The sequence below is a fragment of the Monodelphis domestica genome, chromosome 7 (genome assembly GCF_027887165.1).
Source record: "Monodelphis domestica isolate mMonDom1 chromosome 7, mMonDom1.pri, whole genome shotgun sequence".
In the NCBI taxonomy this organism is placed as follows: domain Eukaryota; kingdom Metazoa; phylum Chordata; class Mammalia; order Didelphimorphia; family Didelphidae; genus Monodelphis; species Monodelphis domestica.
Genome location: NC_077233.1, coordinates 272,648,819 through 272,675,240, shown reverse-complemented (window position 1 = coordinate 272,675,240; position 26,422 = coordinate 272,648,819). Strand labels below are relative to the sequence as shown.

The 26,422-nt window shown below is 36.0% G+C and overlaps 1 protein-coding gene across 3 annotated transcripts in view; it reads left to right on the top strand.

The window, feature by feature from the left end:
• Positions 1-25,507, top strand: part of ERCC6L2 (ERCC excision repair 6 like 2) — a 174,392-nt gene extending 148,885 nt beyond the window's left edge. For all 3 annotated transcript variants that reach the window (XM_056806770.1, XM_016423780.2, XM_007497932.3), the window contains 2 exons: positions 21,227-21,408; positions 24,417-25,507. In XM_056806770.1, coding sequence (XP_056662748.1) covers positions 21,227-21,408; positions 24,417-25,377 — 1,143 coding nt within the window. In that variant the 3' untranslated portion in view covers positions 25,378-25,507. The remainder of the gene's footprint in view (positions 1-21,226; positions 21,409-24,416) is intronic.
• Positions 25,508-26,422: the final 915 nt, after the last annotated feature.

The window sequence follows — 26,422 nt, the reverse complement described above, 5'->3', positions numbered from 1 at the left end:
CATTCTGTTATATCAGCCGGACTTGAAGTATTTTCAGCATGATTGAACCTACCAGAACTTGAAGTCTCCTGAACATAACTTTCAAGGATCCGGGGTCATTTCCATGCCATAATACCACAATCAGAATAGGCTTTTTTAATCAGTCACTGATTGAGCATAAAAACCATTGATGGAACTACATTTTTTAAGAGTATGGACTCATAAAGTAACTTGAACCTTGAACAGTTACTCTCAATACCAGGTGGTCCAACGTGCATGGATTAGTTGGGGGTGAAATAGGCCACAGATAGTAATGAACCTAGAAATCTGTATATGCTAGATGAATGTTACTCATTGCTTATAACCTTTTAAAGAGAGCTATGATTCTATTGCAGAAATCTCCAACATAATTTCCTTTTAGAAATTATAATAATTATTGTATTTTAGAATTTATAAATTATAATAATTAAACAGAATGGTAGCATAAGTTTCATTCAGAAAAAAACATAGCCATAAGATTTCAAAAGAATTTTTTAAAAGCTAAGGTAACATTAAAATATTGCCATTCCAAGAATTAAACACAGAGGGGGCAGCTGGGTAGCTCACTGGATTGGGAACCAGGCCTAGAGACGGGAGATCCTAGGTTCAAATCTGGCCTCAGACACTTCCTAGCTGTGTGATCCTGGGCAAGTCACTTGACCCCCATTGCATAGCCTTTACCAGTCTTCTGCCTTGGAGCCAATACACAGTATTGACTCCAAGATGGAAGGTAAGGGTTTTAAATAAACAAACAAATAAATAAGCAGGAAAGTAAATAAATAAATGGATAGATGGATAAATAAATAAATGAAAAAGAATTAAACACAGAGTTCCTACTGAGAGAATGCTTTCAAAATAATCTCTTCATATCATGTACATAGGCAAGGGGATTTTGGTTTCATTTCTTAATGAAGTTTATTTTGCAAATAAGATCTCCATTGGTGGAGGAAAGTCTTCACAAGGACCTCCCTAAACTGATGAAGTCACAGGTTTGGTTAAAAATGAAGGCTGAAATCAGAAGCCAAGAGAATGAGATAGGAGAAATTCCATTTACTATAACACAATATATTACATATCTGGGAATTAACCAAACAAGACATTCAGGAGTATAGGTTGATAAACTAAAATGTATAATTGCAATTATACCTTTTTTTACAGAAACAAAAGAAAACCTAAATAATTGGAAATATATTTAATATTCATAGTGGGGCTGTGCCAAATTATAGGCATACCTGAGAAATATTACAGATTCAATAAAGAATAAATAAAATAAAGAACTCAATAAAGATATTACAATAAGGAAGTCACATAAATGTTTTGGTTTACCAGGGCAAATAAAAGTTATATCTACACCGTATTGTAGTCTATTAAGTTTATAATAGCACTATGTCTAAAAAATAATGTACAGACCTTAATTTAAAAATACTGTATTTAGGGGCCAGCTGGGGGACTCAGACATTTGAGAGCCAGGTCTGGAGATGGGAAGTCCTGGATTCAAATGTGAACACAGACACTACCAAGCTGTGTGATCCTGGGCAAATAAGTTAACCACCACTTCCTAGCCCTTTCTGCTCTTCTGCCTTAGAACCAATACATAGTATCTAAGGCAGAAGGTAAGGGTTTGAAAAAAAAAAAACTTTATTGCAAAAAATGCTATTATCTGAGCCTTCAGCAAGAAATATAATCTGTTTTCTGGTGTTTTTTTGCCTTTTTGCCCTAATTTTGATGACTGAGGACCAATCAGAGTGGATGGTTGCTGAAATTTGGGATGGCTGTGGCAATTTCTTAAAATAAGAAGACAATGAAGTTTGTCTCATCAGTTGACTACCTTTCTCTTGTAATGATGGGGAATAGGACAAAAGAACCATTGGGGGAAATTGGAATGTAGGAATGACAGTTGGAAACTGAACAAGGACATCTGGGAAATTCTCCTGGAGGAGGGAGTAAGGGAGTCTTGAGGAAGAGATGCAGATGGGAGTAGAAGGAGGGGCTGTTTCTCTGGGCCATTTCAAGACACCTGTGGAGATTTCTGTAACTGATAGAAATCCTAACATTGAGGATTCCTGTTTAAACATCACTAGTTTCTGTCAAGAAACCTAATTTCTTCAAAGACTTTCATTCCATGAACTATTGAGATACTGGACTCAAATCCGTGAGCAGTGCTCTCCCCTTTTCCTCCCTCTTCCCTGGCTATGAGAAAATATTGTGCTTCAGTAATTAGTTTTATTTAGAAAGAGATTTAGGGCAACCCAGAGTTTATCCTTTGCCCCAATCAACAATTAAATCAAATAAGCAGTCAGATAGCAAATTCAGTCTCGTTTATTTACATCTAGAGAGTAAGCCCATTGGCAGACTCCATCTTGTTGCCAGTTTTCAGGAAGACACAAGCGGGGAGGCTTGTGAGTGCCCCAAACCAGTGCATATCCAGATTGAGGTCCCTCATACTTCTCCTTGTAGAGAAGACTTCCCCACCACCCTTGAGGGCCAGCACAGCCATCAAGGGGCAAGCCTTCACCAAGGGGAGATCTCCATTTTGTCTCCCTCAAGTAATTCAGGGACTCTGGGAGGGAGTGGTGAGGGAAATCATTGTCATCAATCCTTTCCTCACTGCCTTTAACCCTCATTTCTCCATCTAAGGAGTGTGAATCCCCCCAAAATTACTCTCTTGAACATTTGCAGGGTTATTAGTTGGCTTCATTTCAATATTGTTGTGTCTCAGGCAATTGGAAGGTCCAAGGAGAGGGAGAGAAATGGGGAATGGACCAGTCAGTGGAACAGTCAGAACACACAGAATATTTCTCAATTAAGTTCACTGTTTTTATAGCATGATTAGCACCTCAAAATGTATATAATACTAACATGAAAGACCATAGATCACAAGTCACCATAACAGATATGGAAATAATGAAGAAGTTTGAGGTACTGTAAGAATGACTCACGTGTGACAGAGGCGTGATGGGAGCACATGCTGTGGAAAACTAGCCAGTAGACCTGCTCTACACAGGACTGCCTCAGAACTTCAGGGTGTAAAAAACACAGTATTTACAAAGTACAATAAATTGAAGTATAATAAAAACAAGATATATTTGTCAGTGTTACAAGGTATTTGGGTGGTAGAATGGACAGCATTGGACCCCGAGTTAGGAAGACCTAGATTCAAGTTTGGCCTCAGACAGTAGCCATGTTACTCACTCATTTAAACTCTGACTACCTTAGTGTCATCATCTGTCAAATGGAAATAGTAATAGCATCTACCTTCCAGGGTGGTTGAGAGAAAAAATGGAAATAATTTTGGATAGTATTTGCAAACCTTAAAATATTATATGATGCTAGCTAGGGCCATAATGATAGTACTAGTACTAGTAGTGGCAGGAGTAGTAGTGTAGTAGTCAGGAGGAGAAGGAGGAGAAGAAAAAGAAGAAATTATGGGACTACCTAAATAACTACAGATTTATTAGATGAGTCAAATTGCTATCGAAATCCCTTAGTGTTGAATAAAGAACCTTGGTGATGAGAAGAATTTTGTTGCCATTGACAGAAATTTTGAAGAAGTTTGAAAGAGTGTGAGTTGGAAGGAAAAGGATGAGTTCTGTTTTGAACATACCGATTTTCAGTGTTTCTAGTCACAGTGTTCAATAGGCAGTGTTGGTGTGAGCCTGGAGCTCACGAGAGAGCCTAGGGCGGGAGATAGAGATTTAGAAGCCTTCCATTTAGAGGCAATCATGAAAATATGTCACATGAAGTCAAAGATCCTGTCTCCTTTCTCATATCCAGCAGAGTCACCTTACAAATTGTAAAGCTTTATTGTTTGTTTTGACGAAATTCATTTGATGAGTATTGCAGTGAAAACAAAAAAAAAAGGGATCAGTGAAATATAAAAGGTTTCAAAGGAGTTATGGGGAAAAGGAATAAGTTTTTATTCAGCACCCACTATGTGCCAAGTACTGTACTAATACCCTTTTTTATAAGTATTAGTTCATCTGAAATTCACAAAATCTCGGTGAAATAGATACTGTCATGATCCCCATTTTACAGCTGAAGAAAATAAAATAATCAGACATTAGGCAACTCTCACAGATTCCCACAACCGGTTGATGTCTGAGGTCAATTTTGAACTCAGCTCTTTTCCTCATGAGTCACAAAATTCTATTTCACTACACCATCTAGTAGGGCAGTTTTATTACTCTTGTTTTGCATTTAATATACATATATATTTAATTCTTACATTCTGTTTTAGAATCAATATTATGTATTCTTTCTAAGGCAGAAAAGCAGTAAGGGCTAGGAAATGGGGTTTAAGTGACTTGCCCAGGGTCACACAGCTAGGAAGTGTCTGAGTCCAGATTTGAACCCAGGACCTCCCATCTCCAGGCCTGGCTCTCAAATCACTGAGCCACCCAGTTGCCTCCTCAAACATTTTAATATACTTTTTAAAACCATGTAAAAGGAGTTCATAGTTCAATAATCTCATTTTCTGATCTTCTTTGTATATGAAAAGACTCATACTTAAGTTCAAAATTTAAAAAAAACACTAAATCATGACTACTTATTATCTGAAACTAGGGATGAGTGAAGTTCTTAGTTTAGTTCTAGAGTTAATCCCCTACATAGCAGTGTCACTGTCAATAGGTATAAGAGATTTCCAGTCTATAAACCACATAAATGCTCATGGTACATTATCTTTATTTGGGATTAATCTTCTTTTGGCATTGACTACTAATACAGCCCCCACCCTTACAGAGAAAGAACATGGAACAGAACATTGCAAAGAAATCACCCTGCTCCACCCAAGCATTTTTATAACTTATTGTCTAACATCAACAAATCAAAAAAATTATTGTATATAAATTTCTTTGCCCTCTAACTGCTCTATGTAGTTTACTGAGTTTCCAATGCTTAGTCAACAAATATTTCTCAATAAAAATCAAAGAATCCTTTTATATCCCAAAAAATCACTTCTCAAATTATTATACAAAAGTTTTGTATGCCAGCTTCATTCATTCATTTATTCATTCAGAATTCATTTATTCAATATCTAATATATGGCAGACCTTGTGCCATTAAAACTAAAATGTATTTATTTTGCTCTTTCCCTGATCAACCCAAATGAAGATATTTTTTTTATATCCTTGAATTTTCTTAAACTCCTTTGTCTAGATCTCTCTTTTTTCCTCAACACACTCAGTCTTGTTTTATTCTTATTCTTATTATTATATATAGATCATCACAGCACATTAAGAAGTATCCTATATTAGAGTTGTTATTTCAGTTCAAATATCTCCCACTGCTTTAATAGCAAAACTAGAATAAGGAACATTTTCAGATTGTAAACCATCTTTTTCAGCCTAACCCTTCAATTGTCAGGGAGGGATAGAAGATTATTGGATATTTTGTGGTAGAATTACTTTGAAAATGTCAGATTTCTCAAAATCTATAAACATATTGAATATATATGTAAAAGTTCTTTTTACAAGCCTCAGTCACTCTCAAAAATCTGTAGGGAATATGGAGTATCCACACCAGTGAAATCTCAGATTGTAGAGATATTGAAGCCCTGGAGAAGTATTTAATTCTCTCTTTTTTAACATATTTATAGGTCTCATTGTTACTGTGTTTTAGTCATGTCATACTCTTGGTGACTCCATTTGGGATTTTCTTGGCAAAGATAATGAAATTATTTGCTGTTTCTTTCTCCAAGTCATTTTACAGATGACGAACTGAGGCAAACAGGATTAATTGACTTGCTATGGATCACATATCTAGTTTATATCAGAGGTCAGATTTGAACTCAAGATGTCCCTACACTCTGTCCACTGAACTTCCTAGGTGCCTCATAGTTCCCTTTATTATCTTATCTACAACATTTCAGCCAAAAGATTTAATGATTATTGCTTTGTAATATGATTTGAGAATATATACATTATTTCTTAAAATTGGACATCATGACTGAAGGTTGATCAAAGAGATATGTATGTATATGTGCAAGTGTTGGGGTGAGGGGAAAGTGATTCCTAAATTATGCCATTTCCTGGGCTAGGTAGAGAAAGAGAAAAACAAGATTAATAAAAGTATAATCTACTTCTGGTTGGATAGTTCATAGAAGCAGTGATTTCTATTAGATTATTATAAGCAAGACAAGTCTATACCTTGTTCTGATTCTTTAAAAAATAAAATAACAGGACTTTCTGGGAAGAGAGAACCAAATTTAACAAGTATTACTATGAACATGAATAGTCTGACTTCACCTTTGGAATGGATTGGGGATGGGACTGAGGATCTAATATTTTGCTTATAGGAAACATATCTAATCCATAGGGAACATACAAATTCAAAGTGATAGGCTGGAATAAAGACTTTTTTGATCATATGAATTCATAAAAAGAGAAATTAAAGGCAATTTTTCAGGTAAGGGAATAGTGAACATAGATACAATTAAGGTGAAATAATCTAGTAAACTTCATTCTGATTAAGGACACTATGTAATAAAGAAAGAATATCAATATTAAATGTATTTTACCAAATAGTGTGGGAACCTGGCTCCTTAAGACTTAATGAAATAAGAAAAGGCCCAGAAAGAATGCAATAATTATAGGAGACATTTTTCTCTCAAGTCTTCTCGAATTCAACAAAAATACATTCAAAAAGAAATGACTGGCTTGAACAGAATGTGGGGATAGGGAAGGAACAACAAACTTTTTATTGACTTACAGAAATATTTGAAGAGAATTTTAGAGAATATGTATCTTTCTCATTCTCCCATGAAAATAATTGATCATGTGCTAAAACATAAAGAACTTATAAATAAGTGCATAAAGAATGAAAATTTACAGATCTTTACCTACAGCAACACAATAGGATCTTTTATTATAACCACTAAAAGAAATATGAACAAAATATTCAGACCTAAAATTTTTTTTATAAAATCTACATGACAATCAGTGTAAAGACTAAATTATAGAAGCAAAAAAAGTTATTCAAGAGGATTGTAATAGTGAGACTACATAACAAAAATCTATGCAATGTTACTAAAATAATACTTTCATAGTAACTCAAGAAAATGAGAGGAATAATACAGTTAAAAACTAGAAAACCATCAAATTAATTCCAAAACAAGTATAAGAAATGTTTTTTTATTATATTTACATTGATTCTAACTAAATATATGTCTAAAAGTTCTTTTTCTTTTTTATCTCACCTTGATTTAGGAAATAAATCATAGGAGCATAGGATTTTTAAAATTAAAGTCAAGATAGAAATCAGTTTTTGCTCCTCAACTTTTATATTAAAAAAAAAGAGAACTGATGAATTAAACATACAATTTTTAAAACTATAAACATATCAAATGACCATTCCCCCCCAAAAAAAACCCCCACAAAAATATTTACTATTTTTCCTTCAAGATTCATTAATGATATTGGCCTGTATTTCTTTTTCTATACTTAGTATCAATCCCTAATTTGTAAATGAGAGCCATGCTGTCTCATAGTTAGGTAGAGTGATCAAAGAGTAATAAGATGTTTTTAAGAGTTAAAAGTAGGATAAGCAAAATTAAATTTTAAGCATTTAAAATGAATCTGAAAATTAAAAATGAATTTATAAAAAGGCATATTTCAAGACTAATAAAACTGATATATATATTTAACTCATCTGATTCAGAGAGGGAAAGGAGAAGAAAACCAAATTACCAAAATAAAATAAAAATAAAAGGGGAATCAGAAAAAATGCAGAGGAAAAATGAATGTTATCAGAAACTATGATACCAAATTATTGAATGGCAACAAGACTGAAAACTTAAGAAAAAGTATGAATGTCTAGAAAAATAGTAACCATAAACTGGGAAAGAAATAATTTGGACTCAGTGAAATTGAGCAAGCTCAGCACAAAAATACTAATTAAAAACACTCTTCCCCCTCTACCATCACAAATAATCACTGAATCAGAGTGATTTACAAGTGAATTTTAGCAGATATTTTTAAAGCAAATGATCCTAATACATAAACTCATTGGGATTTCCCTACTCCACTGAAATTATAGGTACAATCCAAACAAACACTGGAAGGAGCCTCAGATATGATTTAGTCCAACTGACCCTTTACCCCAACCCCAGTTTTGTAGATGAGAAATTCAAAGGTGAATTGACAAGGTCACAGAGCTAGTCAGCAGCAAAATTAGAGCTAGTATCTGGATTTCTTCACTACCAATATTTCCCCCCAATATTATTTTACTTTGCTGGTTGTCTTTTTTTTTTCTTTCTATCCCAGGTCACTTATTTAGCTTAACGATTTAGAGCAAATTAGCAAAAGACTAGCTTCCTTTTTTCTTAACCATAATAATAATTCTTAGGCAAATAATACACTAATACTTTTTGCTTGTCATTATTTAAATACTCAGTAACGATGGCCAGTTCCTTAGTACCTTTATGTGAGAACTAATACAGTGTTAATGGATGCAACAATATACATGAGTGCCACAAATGGTCACACAAATGTAATGTCTTCATCTTATAAATGACTTTATTTATTTAACTAATTTTTCTAAGCCTATTTTGTCTTTTAAAATATTTTCAGGGGGCATTTGGGTGGCTCAGTGGATTGAGAGCCAGGCCTAAAGACGGGAAGTCTTGGGTTCAAATCTGGCCTCCAACACTTCCCAGCTGTGTGACCCTGGGCAAGTCACTTGACCCCCATTGCATAGCCCTTACTGCTCTTCTGCCTTGGAGCCAATACACAGTATTGACTCCAAGATGGAAGGTGAGGGTTTAAAAAAAATTAAATTAAATTAAATATTTGCAGTTATGAACTTGACAAATATCAATAAGTTTTTTTTAAGATGCATAAAATAGAAAAACAGTTATATGTAGAAGATAAATCTCATATGCGGTTATGTTAAGTATTATGAAATTTAACATGATTAATGCCAATACTACTCTGCTTATCTTAACCCTTCTGAAATTCTTCCTGCTCTCTTCTTTGTATTTTTTAGATCTTCTATTGATACTCTTCTATCTTTTGTTTTTTTAACATCCCTATCATTACCTCCCTATCACCCCACCTGTAACTAACTCTTTTTTTTCTCAAAAAGAAAAGCTCTCTCCTATAACAAATAGTTGTAGTCATGCAAACAGCTGTATATGAAAATGTATGTTTCATTTGTCGCCCGATGCTGAGCTAGTCTTGATTGAGGACAGTTTGAGTTCAGCTTTGTAACAGGAACAAAATGAATCACTACTAAGCCATTTAACGGTTAACGAAAAGAGGTTTACTTCTCCTTAGGCTGGGCGCAGCACCGATTCAGTTCATCCTAACTTCCCTGTCTCCTATTGGCCACAGTAGCTCACCAGTCAGAAGTGTAGGTCAGGTGGCAGCCGGGTGGCCCAGTGGATGGAGAGCCAGCCTAGAGGTGGAAGGTCCTGGATTCACATGTGGCTTCAAACACTTCCCGGCTGGGTGACCCTGGGCAAGTCACTCAACCCCCATTGCCTAATCCTTGCTGCTCTTCTGCCTTGGAGCCAATACACAGTATTGATTCTAAGATGGAAGGTGAGGGTTTTTAAAAATAGTTTCAGCTTTATTCCCCGCAAAGTAATTAGTTCTCATTATCATCTCAGGAAAAAGTAGTCCAGCCTGCCTGGGGTTGATGCTTTTTTTTGTTTTCTGGGCGTACTTCTTGTCCATCAGCTCTCTGCCAGGAGATTGAAAGCATCATGAAAAGTCACTCCAGGTGCCAAAATGCTGAAGTCCTCCCACGTTGTTTTTTTCTCCTTGATGTTGTATTTGTATAAATAGTCCTCCAGGTCCTGCTCACATCAGGTTGCATCTGTTCCTAGAAGCTTTCCCAGCTTTCTCTGAATCAGTCGCCGACTGTGTGCCAATCCCTGTGCCAATCCCTGGAGATAGAAAGAAAGATAAATGGTGACACTCTCTGCCCTTAAAGAGTCCGTGGCCTGGCAAAGGAGGCAGCATGCAAAGGACTCTGGGCAAAGCCGTCTATAGGGTAAACTGGAAATAATCAACCGAGGGAAGACACTGAAGAATTAAGGAGGATCAGAAAGACATTCCTTTGATCACTCCTGGTGGTTGTTCAGTGCTGATCAACCCTTGGTGACCCCATTTGGTGTTTTCTTGGCAAAGATACCAGAATGATTTGCCATTTCTTGCTTCAGCTCATTTCACAAGTAAGAGAACGGAGGCAGGAAGGGTTAAGTGATGTGACCCGTCACAGCTAGTAAATATCGGAGGCTGGATTTAAATTCAGGTCTTCATGACTCTAAGTTCACTCCTTATAGTGCAATCATTTCTATTACATTCCTACCCCATAATCCTCTTGTCCATTCCCCTAATTATGGGATCCCCTTTCTTTCTCCTTGCACCATCCCTAATTAGAAATTGATTCTCTCCCCTTTTATGGCCCTGACAAGCCCCAGGACCATGTTGGAAATTGTGTTGGTCTCAGGCCTCACGTTAATAGCCCCTGGGCTATGTTGCCAGTTGTGGAACTGGCCGTGTCTCCCGCTGGGGACTAGGATGCTCCAAGAAGAGAGTAGCCTGGTGCAGTGATCTTATGGGGGATGCTTTCTCACCTTGCTGTTCTTACAAAGCAGGGCTGAAATGCCATTGGCTTCAGACCCCACTTACTGGAGTTACTGTTTCTACTGAGCCCCTCCCCTGGACTGTCTCCCTTCAGAGTGCTTTCCTAGATCAGGCCCATTGGAGAAAGCTTAGACTTACTTAGAAGCTCTTGTAGACTGCAGGCCCTTATACCCAAGCACCAGCCTCTGCCTTCTCTACGGCATCCCTGCTCCCGGTGCCATTGTGCCAGATAATGCCAGATAAAAAGATTTTATTTGTAGACCTTCCCATTTTATTGCCTTCCCCTTAGATTCTCAAGCCCTTTTAAAAGAATTGATAAATTTTGTTTGTATGCAACAGATTTCTCCCAATGAATCCCTGCCCCCCCAATACCCTTACAAAAAGCATGTAATTAATACAGAAGTTCAAAAACAGTTCAGCAAAACTGCCTAAGAGCACATTTGAGATTGACAGAAAAAGTTTCATTACCTTTTTGTGGTACTAAGTAGACAAAATAAAGGAATGTCATGGAGCTTGTCCCATGTCTTTACCGTGTAATATTAACCTCTTTACAAAGATAAGCCTCCTCAGAAAGAAAAGCACTAAAAATTTTTGTATTTCTCGTTATAATTATCCTTTCTGAGGATTCAACTGGACCATAAAATACAAACTTTGATGGAGAAAAAGTTGTTGGATGTGATTCTGTTTTTTTTTTCTTTCAGTTTTGAATGTCTTTAAAAATTCCTTATTACGCAAGATATTTGACATTAGTGTGTATATTTGTGGTAGGTCCTATAACCAGCTGGCGTTTGCCCAGAAGGGTGAGTGAAGACAATTTAAGGAGTAATTCATGTTTGCCTTAGGTTTTTGTGAATATTGGACCCTGGAAAATTGTGTTTACAGTAACATTTTTTTACCTCTAGGCAGAAACTTGACTGATTAATGTGAAAAAGGATAAAAGCCTTTAAAACTTTCTCTCTCTGTCTCTGTCTCTCTCTCTCTCTCTCTCTCTCTCTCTCTCTCTCTCTCTCTCTCTCTCTGTGTCTCTCTCTCTCTCTCTCTCTTTCTCTCTCTCTGTCTCTATCTGTCTGTCTGTCTGTCTCTCTCTCAGGAATACTTAAAATTTTTTGTCATCTTAGAAGTGCTGATGCCATTTGTATGAATTTATTTACAGTGAGACATATATGTTTTTACAGTAATTCAGGTTCCTTGATTTGCAAAGACTAGCAAGTTTATGACTTTCTCTGTGTTTACAAGATTTGGCCTTTTCCCAAAGAAGGAATTTTTTTATCTTTTGTTTGAACAGATGTGTAAACAAAAGTATTGCTGTCTCTCAGGCTTCAGTGTTTAATGAAAGGAAAATGAAGGAGCATTTAGTAATTAAAAAAACTATGCAAAGCTGACATGACTAGGCTAGTGTGGGGGGTTTATTTGTCACTCAGTATATGATAACAAGTATCAAAGATTTAATTCTTAGGAAAGAAAGTTTGTAGACTTAACAGTAAGTATAGCTGTTCTAGTTATCTTGTTATTTAAAAGGCCAAGACTTTCCATTAGAGGTTTTTAAGTCTGCCTATTTCATAGCTTTTTTTAATAAAGGTGAAAAATATTTTTCTTCTCCTATATTCAACTCTCTTATTGATTCCCAAGTTCATTTTTCTGACTTTTGAGGAGTTTTTCAATGAAAAATATTATAGGAAATAGCTTTGTAGAGATGACATTTTAATATATATCACATATTTTTTAACATCCCTAATTAAAGCAGGGAACATCTCATGCTTTATTCCAAAGTATCTTCTCTTAGAAGTTTTGCTTGAGAGACCAACTATGCAAAAAAAAAAAAATAGATACATTTAATGAAGATTTTACTGCTGTCTAGAAACTTGAAATGGACACAATACTCATCCTTTCTATCTGTTCTCTGACACAATTGTGCTTTCAATGGTATTTTTAACTTCCTGTGCAACGTGGGAGGTATTGAATGAGTGAGAGGGGTGGGAATTATTATTATCTGCATTGAATATCAGTATGTCTCCATGAATTATTTCCTAGGAGTTTTAAAAATATGGCATGGGTTATTTATAGTATTCCTTCTGCCAAAATAGAAACTAATGACTCTTCCAAGATTTCTTTTGAAACTAGGTCTCTTGAATGTTTCTCTTCCATTGTGAGTGGTGATTGAGTATATAATGGATTCTGCCCCCTTGTCTTTGCTTATTCCTTAATGTTCTTTCCTGATATTCATACATTTCTTTGGAATTTTGCTTCAATTTTTCCCCTTCCCTGAATATTTCTGGAAAGAGTTTCTTTGAAGAACCTCTGTGTAATTCTGAGAATTCCCTCACTGTAGCAAAACTTTCCTATTGTGACAAATGCCAATACAGTCTTTTATTGGGAGAAGTACTATTCCTCTTGGTTTTCATTCATTGCCATCAAAAATTGCTTTCTGCTACTTATTGGAAGGAGTCAGCATTTTCCCCTTTTTCATTGAAAATTCACATCTTACCTTTTAATTGAGTCCTTCCAAAGGAACTTTTGTACTCAGAGAAATGTTACTTTACAAATCTATTCCACTGAAATGCTCTAGATGCTTTCAGGAAAAGGTAGCCGATATAAGAGGTTCTGAGAGAAAGCCTCAGCAGAAATGTTTTAAACAGTTTAACTCTTGGTTTCTAGACCAAGAAAAGTCAAAGAACAAGAGTACCAGATCTGAAAGTCAGGAAGATTAATTTTCCTCAGTTAAAGTTGGATATCAGATACATCCTAACTGGGTACCTATGGACAAGTCACTTAACTCTGTTTATCTCAATTAAATGTTAACTCAGTAAAATGAGTTGGAGAAGGAAATGGCAAATCACTCCAATATCTTTGCCACAGAAAGATAAATGTAGTTCTGGAATATAATTACAATTGACTATATTTATATTAAGCTTCATCTAAATCATTGGACATGAAGAAACAGTATCTCCCCCCCCAAAAAAAATCTTATTGCTTGATATTTAACCTTAATGTGTCAGGAAGCCTCATGATAGAGAGGTGACTTTTGATTCAGAAAGATCTGGAGTAGTGCAAGTACTGCCTCTGACACATCCTAGCTGTGTGTCTCTGAGCAAGTTGTTTAACCTCTGAATTAGCTCTTTTAAGACTATAAATTTCAGAGAAGGGACTGATCTGCAATGCAAAGTATACATTTGACTACTAATTTCCTATACTAATCATATCATGGTTTCATTTTTTAAAATTCCTTAGTGTATAGACTTTATATCTTGAAAATAGTTGGTAAGTTTCATTATTTAAGAGTTTTATTTTTAGAAAATATATATTACATATTTAAGGCATTGATTTGTATGTTTTGATTTTCACAGATAAATTTTTCATGCAGCTATTACCAAACTAATTAACAAGTTGTCAACAATAAGCTTTTTAAAAAATCAATTAAAGTATACACACCCAAAATTGATAAGTGAGCTACCTTAAATTCAAAGGTGGATATGTGGTGCATATATTTGTGAAACTAGTTGATAAAAATAATAACAAAGCAACACAGTGGATAGAGTGCCAGACCTAGAGTCAGGAAGGCTCATCTTTCTGAGTTCAAATCTGGTGTCAGATACTTTCTAGCTGTTTTGGCCCTGGGGAAGTTATGTAATCCAATTTGCCTCAGTTTCCTCATCTGTCAAATGAGCTGGAGAAGGAAATGGCAAACCACTCCAGTGTCTTTGCGAAGAAAATCTTAAATGGAGTCACAAAGAGTCAGGCACAACTGAATAGCAAAGGGATTATTCTGGAATCAGTTTTCTGGGTAGGACTTGATGGAACATGAATGTAAAGGTGTTTGCTTTGACAAGGAGAAGGGCCAGCTCTTCTATGTGAGATGGGGTGAAGGAGAAAATAGTGGGGAAAGGCATCGCATTATGTGAAATTAGGAATGGACAAGAGGGAACTCTCAAAGAATGGCTCCATTTTGGGGACCAGTTGGTACTGCAGTGGATACAGTACAAGGCCTGAAGTTATGAAAACTCATCTTACTGAGTTCAAATCTGAACTCAAATACTTACTGTATGATTTTGGCTAAATCACTTAATACTTTTTGCCTCTGTTTCCTCTTCAGTAAAATGATCTGGAGAAAGAAATGGCAAACAACTCCCATTATCTTTGCCAATAAAACCCCAAATGAGATCAGGAAGACTTAGAACCTGACTGAAATGACAACAAAACAGCTTTTAAGTCTAAGAGACAAGATTTAAACCCAGATCTTCCTGGTACCATGGCCAGCACAATGTCTACTACTACCTCTCTTTACCCAATTGACTAAAATTTATTCAAAATAAGATGTAACTAATCCACAGATATGTGTCTAACTTAGATCCTTATCTGTGGAGTGGGGTAGAGAAAACAAAAAAGCCCTGAGAAAGGAGAAGAAAAAAAGAACACAGACTTCACAAGGTACTTTGAAAACTTCAGTTTCATCTAATTTACTTTCAGTTATATTATTGGAGAAAACTTCTGTCACTACCTGACCAATTTTGGTTAATTTAACGTCTTTGGGACTCAGTTTCCTAATTTACAAAATGAGGGAGTTGGACTAGATAGTCCCTAAATTCCCTTTTAGTTTTAAATCCCCTGAGGCATTCACAAAACAACTGTAGTTCTGTTTCCCAGGATTTGTAATAATGTGCTTGTTTTCAGAGTTTGATGGGGATCTAAATAAATGCCCCATTGAATTGAAGTACAATTGTAATTCAAAGTCATAATCCATATCCTTCCATGGTATCTTTAAATATTGCTTATATTGGAACTATTTTATGTAGGGCTTTTCTCCTTTTTAAGACATTTTGAGACTTCTATTTGGAGAGACAGTCATTTAAAATTCCACAAATATAGAAAAATATATTGCCGCACAATGGCATACATGACAAGATCACATCAGTGAACACAGTGGAGTCATTTGCAATGGGAGGTCACAATGGGCCTCAATTTCCTCATCTAAATGAGGGGTTTAGACTCAATGGCTTTTAAGCCCCTTCTGCCTCTAAAATCTGTGATCCTATGATTCTGTGATTTCAAACTGGAAAGAAGATTAACGGGATTCCAGTCCAACCCCCTCATTTTACGATAAGGAAACTGAGGCCCTGAGAGTAAAGAGACTTATACAATTTCCATAAAATCTTCTAACTCCAAATCCTGAACTCTTCTACTATTCTGCATTGCTTTAGTAAAAAGATAATAGCAATTAACTGTATAAAAAGATATGTATTGTGAAAAATGAAGGATAACTTCAAAGTTATAGATAAAACTAATAGAAAGATAGGTAAGACCCTAGGCAGAAAGAGGGAAGTTCAAAAACTCAAAAAGGAGTTGACTTTGACTGGGGAGAAGATGTCTTCAATCTAGACTAAGAACATATTTCTATTTTTACATTTTTATCCCCAAATGAGCAATGTGCTGCTGCTCTTGCTTAAGAAGGAGAAGGCTTCCTTGAATTTAGGAAAGAGTAGAGTACTGGGGAAATACACACACACACACACACACACACACACACACACACACACACAGAAAGATTTTTTGAAGAATAAAAAACTTAATGATAGATATTACAACTATCTTTAGATATTGAAGAAAGTCTTGTGTGTAGAAGAGGTGCAAAAAAAAATTAAAAAAGAAGAAGAAGAGGTGCAGCAGCTTCATACTACATTTTTTCCAGAAAGTAGAATTATGACCAGTAGTTGGAAATTATAGGGAGACAGATTTCAACTAACCATCAGGAGAAATGTTAGAGTAATTAAAACCATTTAACAATAGAATGAATTTCCTCATGAGGTAATAAACTCTCATAGGTGTTATTCAGACAGTTTGAATAACCTTCCCTAAGGAATGCTTATGAGGAAATTTTCTCCTTTGTGAAAGAGGTTTAATTAGATAACTTCTAAACTTTCCCAACTCTAGATTCTAAAATTCGGTAGAAAACAAAAACAAAAAGACTTTAGATTTAGTGAGTATTATGAACACTAAAAAAGGGCTTCAACCAGGTTCTCTAACATTCTAATGTGACAGTTGCTCAAATGCATCCTGAAAAGCTTGATTTGAAAGTTGCAATAAAAATATATACAGAGCAAATATAAAAAGCAATTTTGGAGAGTAAAATATTAACCAAGTGGAGAATCAGGAATGGGCTCACATATCTTATTTCCTTTTTTAAATTTTCTTCTCTGTGTATATGTTTCCCCACTGAGTTCAGTATAGGTTCTTTGAAGGCAGACACTTTTCTGGGTTTTGTTTTTATATTCTAGTATCCAGTACAGTGTCACACAGTCAGCTCTTAATAAATACTTGTTGAATTGGGAATAGGGTAAGAGAGGAGAAAGAAGAACAGTTTGGACAAAATGAAACAAAAATAAAGCTCTCTAGCCAGCTGCCTTTTTGGCTGCCTTTTCAGATACTATTTTTAGTTGTTTGTACATCAGATCAGGACAGGTGCCCATGAGGGTACCAGTGCCAGAGCAAGATGATGACATAAGATTAGAGAGGAATTGGCTGACTTTTAGAGATAGTTTATCAAATGGTATCTGTACCTTTGCATATTATTAATATTTGTTTAATTCAAATGATTCACAGTAAGGGGAATCTAGATTTAGAGCCAGAAGGGACCTTAGGGATTACCTTGTCCCACTCCTGATTTTACCAGTAAAGAAATGGGAGCTGAGAGAAGTTAAAAAACTTGTCACACAGGCACTGGCCTCTGGATTTGAACCTAGGACTCTGATTTAAAATCTAGTGCTGTATCTACATCCTTATACATGCCCCATCCTTCTCCCTCACTCCAGCCTTCTAGCCATTCTTCCTGCCTTATCTTGACCATCGCTGCAGAGACCCAACAGCTCCATTTGTTCATATTCTCACCACCAGAGTTTTTGCCGCTGTCTTGTGGTTCAGTATCAGAAACAGAAATGGTCTTACCAGGAGGAATTATGCTCTCTATCTGCCTTGTCTTTCAGGAGCAGGGACTTCCTGCTTTTCTATTTGTTTTCCTACTGCATTTAATAAAAAGACTTAAATTGCTTCTGTCTCTTAGGCAATTAAGAATAAGCACTGACAAATATTCTCTGATAAATCCCTTGTTGAAACACAGAATCACAAAATTTCATAGTTAGGAGGGACCTGAGTAGCTATCTAGACTGACCCATTGTTGTTCAGCCATTTTAGGTCTTGTCTGACTCTTTATGACCTCATTGGAATTGGGGGAGGGGGGGTTTGGTTTGGGGGGGGGTGTTTTTTTGGTCAAGATACCAAAGTGGTTTGCCATTTCCTTCTCAGCTCATTTTACAGATGAGGAAACTGAGACAAGCAGGGTTAAGTGACTTGTCCAGGGTCACATAACTGATGTCTAAGGCCAGATTTGAATTTAATGAGGCTTCCTGAGTCCAGGCCCAGCTTTCTATTCATTGCACTACCTCTACCAATCATATATAGAAGAAATCCTCCCTATTAAATACTTCCTGGCAAGTGGTCATCTAACTTCCTTTTGCAAACCTCCATTGAGAGAGATCTCACAACTTCTCAAGTCAGTCCTTTCCACTTTTGGACAGCTCTAATGGTCAGGAAGTTTTTTCTGATATCAAACCTAAATTTGTCTTTGCACCTTCTACTCATTGCTCCTTGCTGCTGGTCACTGGAGCCAAATGGAACAAATTTAATCCCTCTTCTACATGACAGCCCTTGAAATGCTTGAAGACAGCCATCATGACCCCCTGGAGCTTCACTTCTGCGAACTGAACGTCCTCCATTCCTTCAGCCAGTCCTCAGATGTCATGAACTCAGAAGCCTTCTCCGTGCTAATTGCTTTCCTCTGGGTTCTCGCCAGCTTCTCTAAGTCTTATCAGTGTAATCTGGTGCCCAGGATGGAACACAGTATGCCAGATGTGTGCTTGCCAGGGCGAGTGCGGAGGAAATATCCCCTCTTTACTGGCAGCCGTGGCTCTCCCTCCTCCTCATGACACAGTGCAAGATCACATTATACTTTTTGGCTATGTTTAGACTGCTGATTCATACGGAGCTCGCAGTTTGCAAACCCCCGCCCCACTCTGTTCTTTTCAGTTTTCCACGTTTATTTGTACATATCAACCCTGCCGGGCTTCCTTACATGATAGGATTCCATTTTTATGACTTACCAGAATTTATTTAATTGTACAGTCTTGTTAGACATTTAAATTGTTTCCATGTTTTGGTCATTACATCTTGCTATTGAGAAATGTTTGCACAGATAACCTTGATTTTTGTTTTTCGTTTCTTACACCTTTTACGGTATATTCCCAACAATGAAATTAGTGGGTCAGAGTATTATTTTTGTGACTTTTACTGCATACTACCAGTTTGCTCTAATTCAAAGGCCCTCACTGCCTTTTTGTCACTAGCACTTGTCCACAGGCTCTCTTGTAGCTCTGGTCATTCCTCAAAGATTGGACAGTCACTGCTAGCTGGGAAGAAGAATTTGATGAAAGAGAAGATCCACATTCTGATAGTCCTAGCTAAGAAGGCATGTTTATGCTGAACAAGTTAAAGAAGGGATTGGAAGAAAACTTATATATACATACATACATACATACCTACATACATACATACATACGTATATATACATGCATATATATATACATATATATAAGCATAAACTTTGTGATATTGCCAAGACTCTGAGTAATTATATAAACAAACAAACATTCCTATTGCCTGGGCATGAAATTGAGAAATACCTAAAAATGAGTAGAAAATGTTTTTAAAAATTATTATTGGTTCTCTTCTTCTTTTTCCTTCTAATCTCCTATGTCAACTTCCCCAACCTTTTCCTCAGTATTGGTTCATTGTTGCTTGGGTTTGTTTCATCTGAGCACAAGTTTTCATGATACTTTATTGAATGCTTTTAATGTTTTTTCAACTTACATCCATTTTTCATCATCAGAAAACATCTGGGCACAAATCATTTTGAACCTTATTTTTAAAGATAAAACATTTCTTTTCAAATAGAGTAATACTTTAAGATGACATTTGGGAAAGTGCAAGTATTATGAGAACAATACACCTTCCATTTTTTACCAAACTGAGGTCTCATTGTTCAACATCACCATCCTGCCCTTTGTGTTTGTCTTTTTATTCAGCAATATCTTTTAAAGGGAATGATTGATTTTGATCAGATTCAGTATCTTGCTGAAAATTTGTGCCTAGGGCTATTAAAAAGACAAAATGTCAGGGCAGCCAGGTAGTTCAGTGGATTGAGAGCCAGGCCTAGAAATGTGAGGTCTTAGGTTCAAATCTGACCTCAGACACTTCCCAGCTAGGTGACCCTGGGCAAGTCACTTGACCCCCATTGCCTAGCCCTTACCCCTCTTCTGCCTTGGAACCAATACCCAGTATTGATTCCAAGATGGAAGGTAAGGATTTAAAAATAAAAAGACAAAATGTCTTGCAAAGACAGAGTTCAGTCTGCTATCTTAAAGTAAATGGACATACCACTCAAAATAGTTCTCCTTAAAAGCTGTCTCATAACCCACTTTGGGTGATGTGACATATAACATTCACTGAACAATAGTCAAATAAAATACTATTTTTATGTGCAGTAACTGGAACTTTCTTATGGAAGCTTTCACTTTAAAAGCATTATCTTAATCTATTCCTTTGACTAATAAAATCTAAAAATTAATTTTGTCATGTGCAAGTTAAACATTAACTTTAAACATTGAACTTTTGTCAAGTGAAAAATGGTAGTTATAGGTTTCTTATTTGATATCTTCTTAGACAGTTATTATGTAGGTTGAGAAAATTCTCCTTAAAAATTAGGGGTAAATTTTGGTATTTGTTTTGTTTTTGGAGCAGAACTGATATTTCATTGGTTTGGAGAGCTAATGAGGAGGAAATTCCCTGTGACAAGGGAAATTGATGCCTGCTCTGTAGCATATAGTCACAGAAACTGGTTTTAAGCAATGAGAGATTAAGTGGTTTGCCCAGCAAACAAAGCCAGTGTATGTCAGAGGTAGAAATAGAACCCAGGTCTTCCTGATCTCAATGCCAGCTCTTTACCCTGTATACCATAGTGCCTCTGTATAAAAGAAATATTGACCCCAAATTATAGCCAATTGTGATTGTCTTCCCTGAATTACTAACAAATTCTTCAAAAGTGGCTGCTGAAAAGTAAAAAACCATCTACACCTCACCTAACATATAACAATTATATCTATCACATTAGACAATTGTTTATTTGACTTACTCTGAATTTTGTAAGAGAATTGAATTAATGAATTACACACAAACACGCACACACGCACGCGCACACACACACACACAGTCAGCATACCCATTTTTCTTGGAATTTGTCCTAAGATCATTATTTTGGTATATTGGGTTTCTTTTGAAAAATATGTCCCATGAATAACTTGAAAATTTTTTATTGTGGAAATTTCATCCATGTTCTTTTTAAAAAATTAAATCACTTTGAACCTTTTCTCCTGTGTTGAGAGAGCTAGGTTAAAATAATAAATGATTTCAGTCAGATATATATTCTTAAACATTTGATAGGAGGGGAATAAAATTATGTGAAAGTAAAAAAGATATAATGTGCTTTTTTAGACATTTGTATCTTTTGTTGTTTTTAGACATGTGAAAGGAGAAAGAAAAATTCCTACACAAAGATTCTGGAGAAAGAACAGCAGCCAAATAAGGAAAACCAGTCACTTCCTCTTTATATTACACATCCTGTGATTTCTAAAAAGAAAGATATATACCACGTAGACCAGACCACTTTCATAATGGGAGAGACTCCAAAAGGAATCCGAAGGTCAGTTGTTGGAAATAAAAATCAATATTGAAAAATAAAGAGTTGAGTAAATCCTATCAAGTATCCAGAACACTTTTCAAGCATCCAGATTCAAGTTCTGTCCATACCTGGAATCTGAATGTTTGAGAATAATAGTTTTTCCCCCCTAAATTAAAACAGATTTGTAATTTGTTTGTTATTAAGTAGAATATGTCCAAATCTGAGAAAAAAATCATCTAATAATACTGCAAATGACTTTATCGATTAAAGATGGATTTACAGCACCGTACCGCTATAGCACAATTAGTCATCAGTGGATTTGGATCTCCCCTTTTGGGTATTTTCTTAGTCACTGGTAGGCACAATTGGCAATGAATGGCAACTATATATTTGACTGACCTCTAAAGAATTGTTATCAAAGGGCCACCAAGCTCTACATAAAGGCCTCTACATTGACTTAGTTTTAAATTTTAATATCATCTAAGTTTTGTTGTATTTTTCTATATTTTCCTAAATATTTCCCAATTAGATTTTAATTTTATGTGAGTAGCACTTTGGAGTGTCACCTATTTGACCCTCTTGCTCTAAGGGTAATACAAATTTTTATCCCTGAAGCCCTGGACTTTCACTCAGCACCACTTAGAGATATTAGCCACAATTATTGTTTGCTCTTCTTTTTCCATTTACTTTACTTAGAGAATAAACTCCTAATGTGGTGAATAGAGTGCTGAGTTTGAAGAAGGAAGCGCCTCACCACAATTAGTAAGCTGTGTGGCCCTGGGCAGGTCATGTGACTACTTTCTGCTTCCGTTTCCTTCATTGTAAAATGAAGATAACAACGGCACCTTATTTCCCAGGATTGTTGTGAGGATAAAATGAAATAATATTTATTTCTTTGGTGCTTAGAACAGTGCCCGATACACAACAATAGGTCTTAATAAATGCTTGTTTTCTTCCTTCTTTCCTGAAGGAGACTTGGGTCCAGGAAACACAAAGGAGAAATATCAGGATATTTTCTGCCACTCCTTCTTTTCCTCAGTATGGTACTTGTGATACGTCGGTTCACCGTTGCCCCTAAGTTGTCTCTTATATAAAATGAGGGCCTTGGACGCAATGAACTCCAAGGTCCCTTACTGCTCAAACTACCAGGTGATAGCTTAACAGTATCAGGAGACCGTTCTTTGTTTCCGAAAGGAGGCTTACAGGCAGAGCACAGTTAGCTCCATTTTACTTGTCTCTCAATCAAGAGCAAGCAGAATTGGAGCGTTCCTATTAATCATCAAACCACTTCTGATCTGTCTGTGGGAGGGGAAAGGTTTAACCACGTGAAAGGACATTTGAAAGGGAGCAAAGTGGTGTAAGGGGAGGAGATGGATCGAGGGTCAATTGACGCACCCTGGAAGCCTGCTTCTTACCAACTACGTGGCCCAAGTCAAGACAGTTCACCTCTCAGGGTTTAGACTGGGTCATTAGACTAAGTTAACTCGGAGGCTCCCTCTAGACTCAGCTGGCTTCAGTTTCTTTTTAAGAGGCTCTTGAGATGCCACTACAGTGTTAACCTAGAACTACCGTCCCTTCCATGACACCTTGATTGTGGTTTATGGCTCATTCAGTCACTAGAAAATGTAGGTAGAAGGCCGAAATAAAGCGAAATTATTCATCCCGACTCGTTCTGTAGAGTGCAGTACCATACGCCGTGAACATACATTTCCAGAAAAAACAGGGTCAGGACCATTTCTTGTTCTAGATAGTAGAACTGTCAGGTTACAGCTGAGGTCAGCTTTTTGGCATAGTAAATGTGAAACTCATTTGGCAGCGATGGAGACGATTCTGGGATAAATAAAGACATCAGTATCCAACCTTGCCACTTAATCTTGCCAGTTAATCACTTAATCTTCACAAGCACAAATATTTATCACAAAGTCCATGAAAATGGATTTGGATATGATTAACAAACAAAATAATCTTAATCTCCATTTACTTCATGTGAAATGAAAACCAAATCCTTTTAAGGCCTCCTTTGCTTCTTTGCTTTGAATCTCCACTAAGAGCTTGGCCAGTATCTAGAATGGAAATTTGGAAGCTTGCATCTGCTTTGTTAAATATTGTGATAAAAATGCAAATGACTGAGATCTCCTGAAAAAAACAGCAGCTGGGTTTTAGGAAACCCAGAAGAACATAGTGATACTCTCCCATTTGTACTAGAAATTTATGTTATAGAGACTGAAGCTAAGTAAGCCAAAATAAACATACATGTGAAAATGTAATTGGAATTGAAATTAAGGAGAAAAGAAAACTAGAAAACCTACTTTGGGAAAAGGTGACACGGAAAATTAAATAGTGATATGAAATTAAATGATATTATTGATGATTTTTAAAGATATATTTTACAAGTGCTTTACCTGGAATTCTTATCCCTACTCGAAGCATTTTTAATTGGGGCAGTTTAGTTCTCTTTAATAAATGAGGCAGACTAGCAAATTGCTTAAAGACATATTTAGGGTTATCAATAGATAATAATAATAATAATAATAATAATAGAGTGATAGTATGTGTTTGGGGCACTCAAAAGAGATAAATTGGAATTTTTCCCCAAAATATTTTTCATTTTATTTATTAAAGCCCATTTAGTTCTTAGTGCTGATGGAATTTTAAGCATTGTATTTTTTTAGGATTTAAATATAATAAAACTTTAAAATATACAAGGAATAAATTCATATGATTCTCAGGTCAGAAACTTCCTGATTGATATGAAGCACATACTTCTTTGGGAATATTTGCTTGCAAAAAAAAGTGACTGAAAACTATGATGGCTTAGTCAACCTTTTTGACCATAAGTAGAGGTTATTCTTTGACTCTAGATATCACACGGTTTAATATTCTTCTGTCAAATGTACTACAGAATTTGGATCTTATGGATTAAATGAAAGAGACCACATCATTTTTTCTAAATCTATCAATGGGCTCTGTCTCCCTCTAAAAGTAAAAGAAAAGGTAAATAATCACTTTTTTGTTCATTAATATTATAGGAAACAGTTTGAAGAAATGGCTTCTTTCTTCACTTTGTCTTCTACAAAAGAATTTGCTGAGCTTATAACAAGTGCCACATCAGAAGAACGCCAGAAAATGCTAAGAGATTTCTATTCTTCCAGATATCCAGAAATAAAAGAATTTTTTGCAGATCATGATTCAGAATTGCTCAGATCTAAGCATGATGAAGGAGATAGTGTTAAGACTAAATCGAGAAAGAGAAAATCCTATCAGGAAAAAAAACTGTCAGATATTGGTCCTTCAGTGATTAAAGTTTCTACAAGTAGGACTATACAAAATTGCAGTCCAAAAAAACATAAAGAAAAAGTAAATAAGTTTAAAAATGATCATTCCTGTGGAGAAGTTTTGTCTAATGATGCAGAAAATAAAGAACTATCCAGTGGTTTTATCCAAGACCTTGTCAGTGAGAAAAAGAGCCAAGCATTCAAAGATACTTCAGTATCCAACTCTTCAAACAGTAAATCTGAAATATGTAAGAGAATGTTAGTAAATACCGTCAAGGACCAACAGGACTTTACAAGAACAGACTGTTCAAGAAGTGAACCTCTTTTGAAATTTGAAAACAAAAAGATAGAAAACCAGGCGTTAGAGGACAATACTGTGGTGGACTTACTTGGTGACACCTCCATTCTTGATGACCTCTTTAAAAGTCACGAGGACAGTCCTACACAGTTGCCAAGGAAAGCTCTTTCAAAGCCCGAGGAAAAACCAAAGCAGCGGCCAAGGGATTTCTGGGACATATTGAATGAACAGAATGATGACAGTCTTAGTAAATTCACAGACTTGGCAGTAATAGAGATGTTGTGTGAAAAAGCTCCCCTTGCTACAGCCACTAAACAGAATGAAGAGCTTGAAATGTCTCTTTGGAAATCAAATGAGAATTTTTTGTGGAAAAAAAGTGATCCAAATGATTCACATGGAAGTGTACCCAGCAAATAGAATGATAGGCCTAAAAAAACAAGTGAATTGAAAAGCTAGTAGAGATCAGCTATCAACATTTGTATTGGGATGAAATACTAAATGTTATTAATTGAATTCATTTCTGAAAAATACATTTAATTGAACTCTGGATTTTGTTGTTTATTTTTTTTCAGGGTAAAACGTATTCTATGTGAATGCACTATGATAAAAGCATAACCAATTTGATATTTTTAATACAATCTCATTGTAGAAAAAGCTTCCATTAATAAAGCCCTTCACTAAAATTTTTAAAAGAGAATAAAATATAATGGGAACTAGCACCTCACTAGTCATCAGAAAGCCTAGGTTCTACTTCTGACTATTTACCATGAGCCTGAACAAGTCTGTCCATCTCCTTAAAGCCCACTGGGGTTAAGCTGTCCTGATCAGAGAGTGAGTAAATGCAAACTCACCTAACCTATAGTGTTCAGTTGGCCTCAGACCAAATCATGACTCACATTCCATCTAGTAATTGACCTGAATCATCTTGTCATCTGTTCCTTTTGCTGTCCGTACCATTCCCCCGATCCTGCTTTCCACCTCTTCCTCTGAGCACATTAATCATATCAATGCCACCATTGTTTGAGGAAAAGAGACATCGGTCAAATGATCTGTGGAATAACTCCCAGAGCAACATCCTTCCCTGACAGCTATTCTCCAGTATGGATTATTTCTTACCATTAAAATGTAAGCTCCTTGAGAGTAGAGACTGCCTCATTAAAATATATATATATATATATATATATATATATATATATATATATATATTCCCAGTGCTTATTAGCACAAGGCCTAACACATAGTAAGCACTTAACTGCTTTTTAATCCATCCATTCACTCATTTATAAAGAGAATAGGGATGAAATCATTCATCTATCGTCAAAATTTTTAATCCTAGATTGCCCAGTGGACAGATGTAGGCAATGACCCTGAGAAGGTTTTGAAGGGTTTTCAGGAGGGAGAGAGGAGAAGGAAAAGGAGAGGGGGGAGAGGGAAAACCACAGCAGGAAAAAAAATCTGCTTC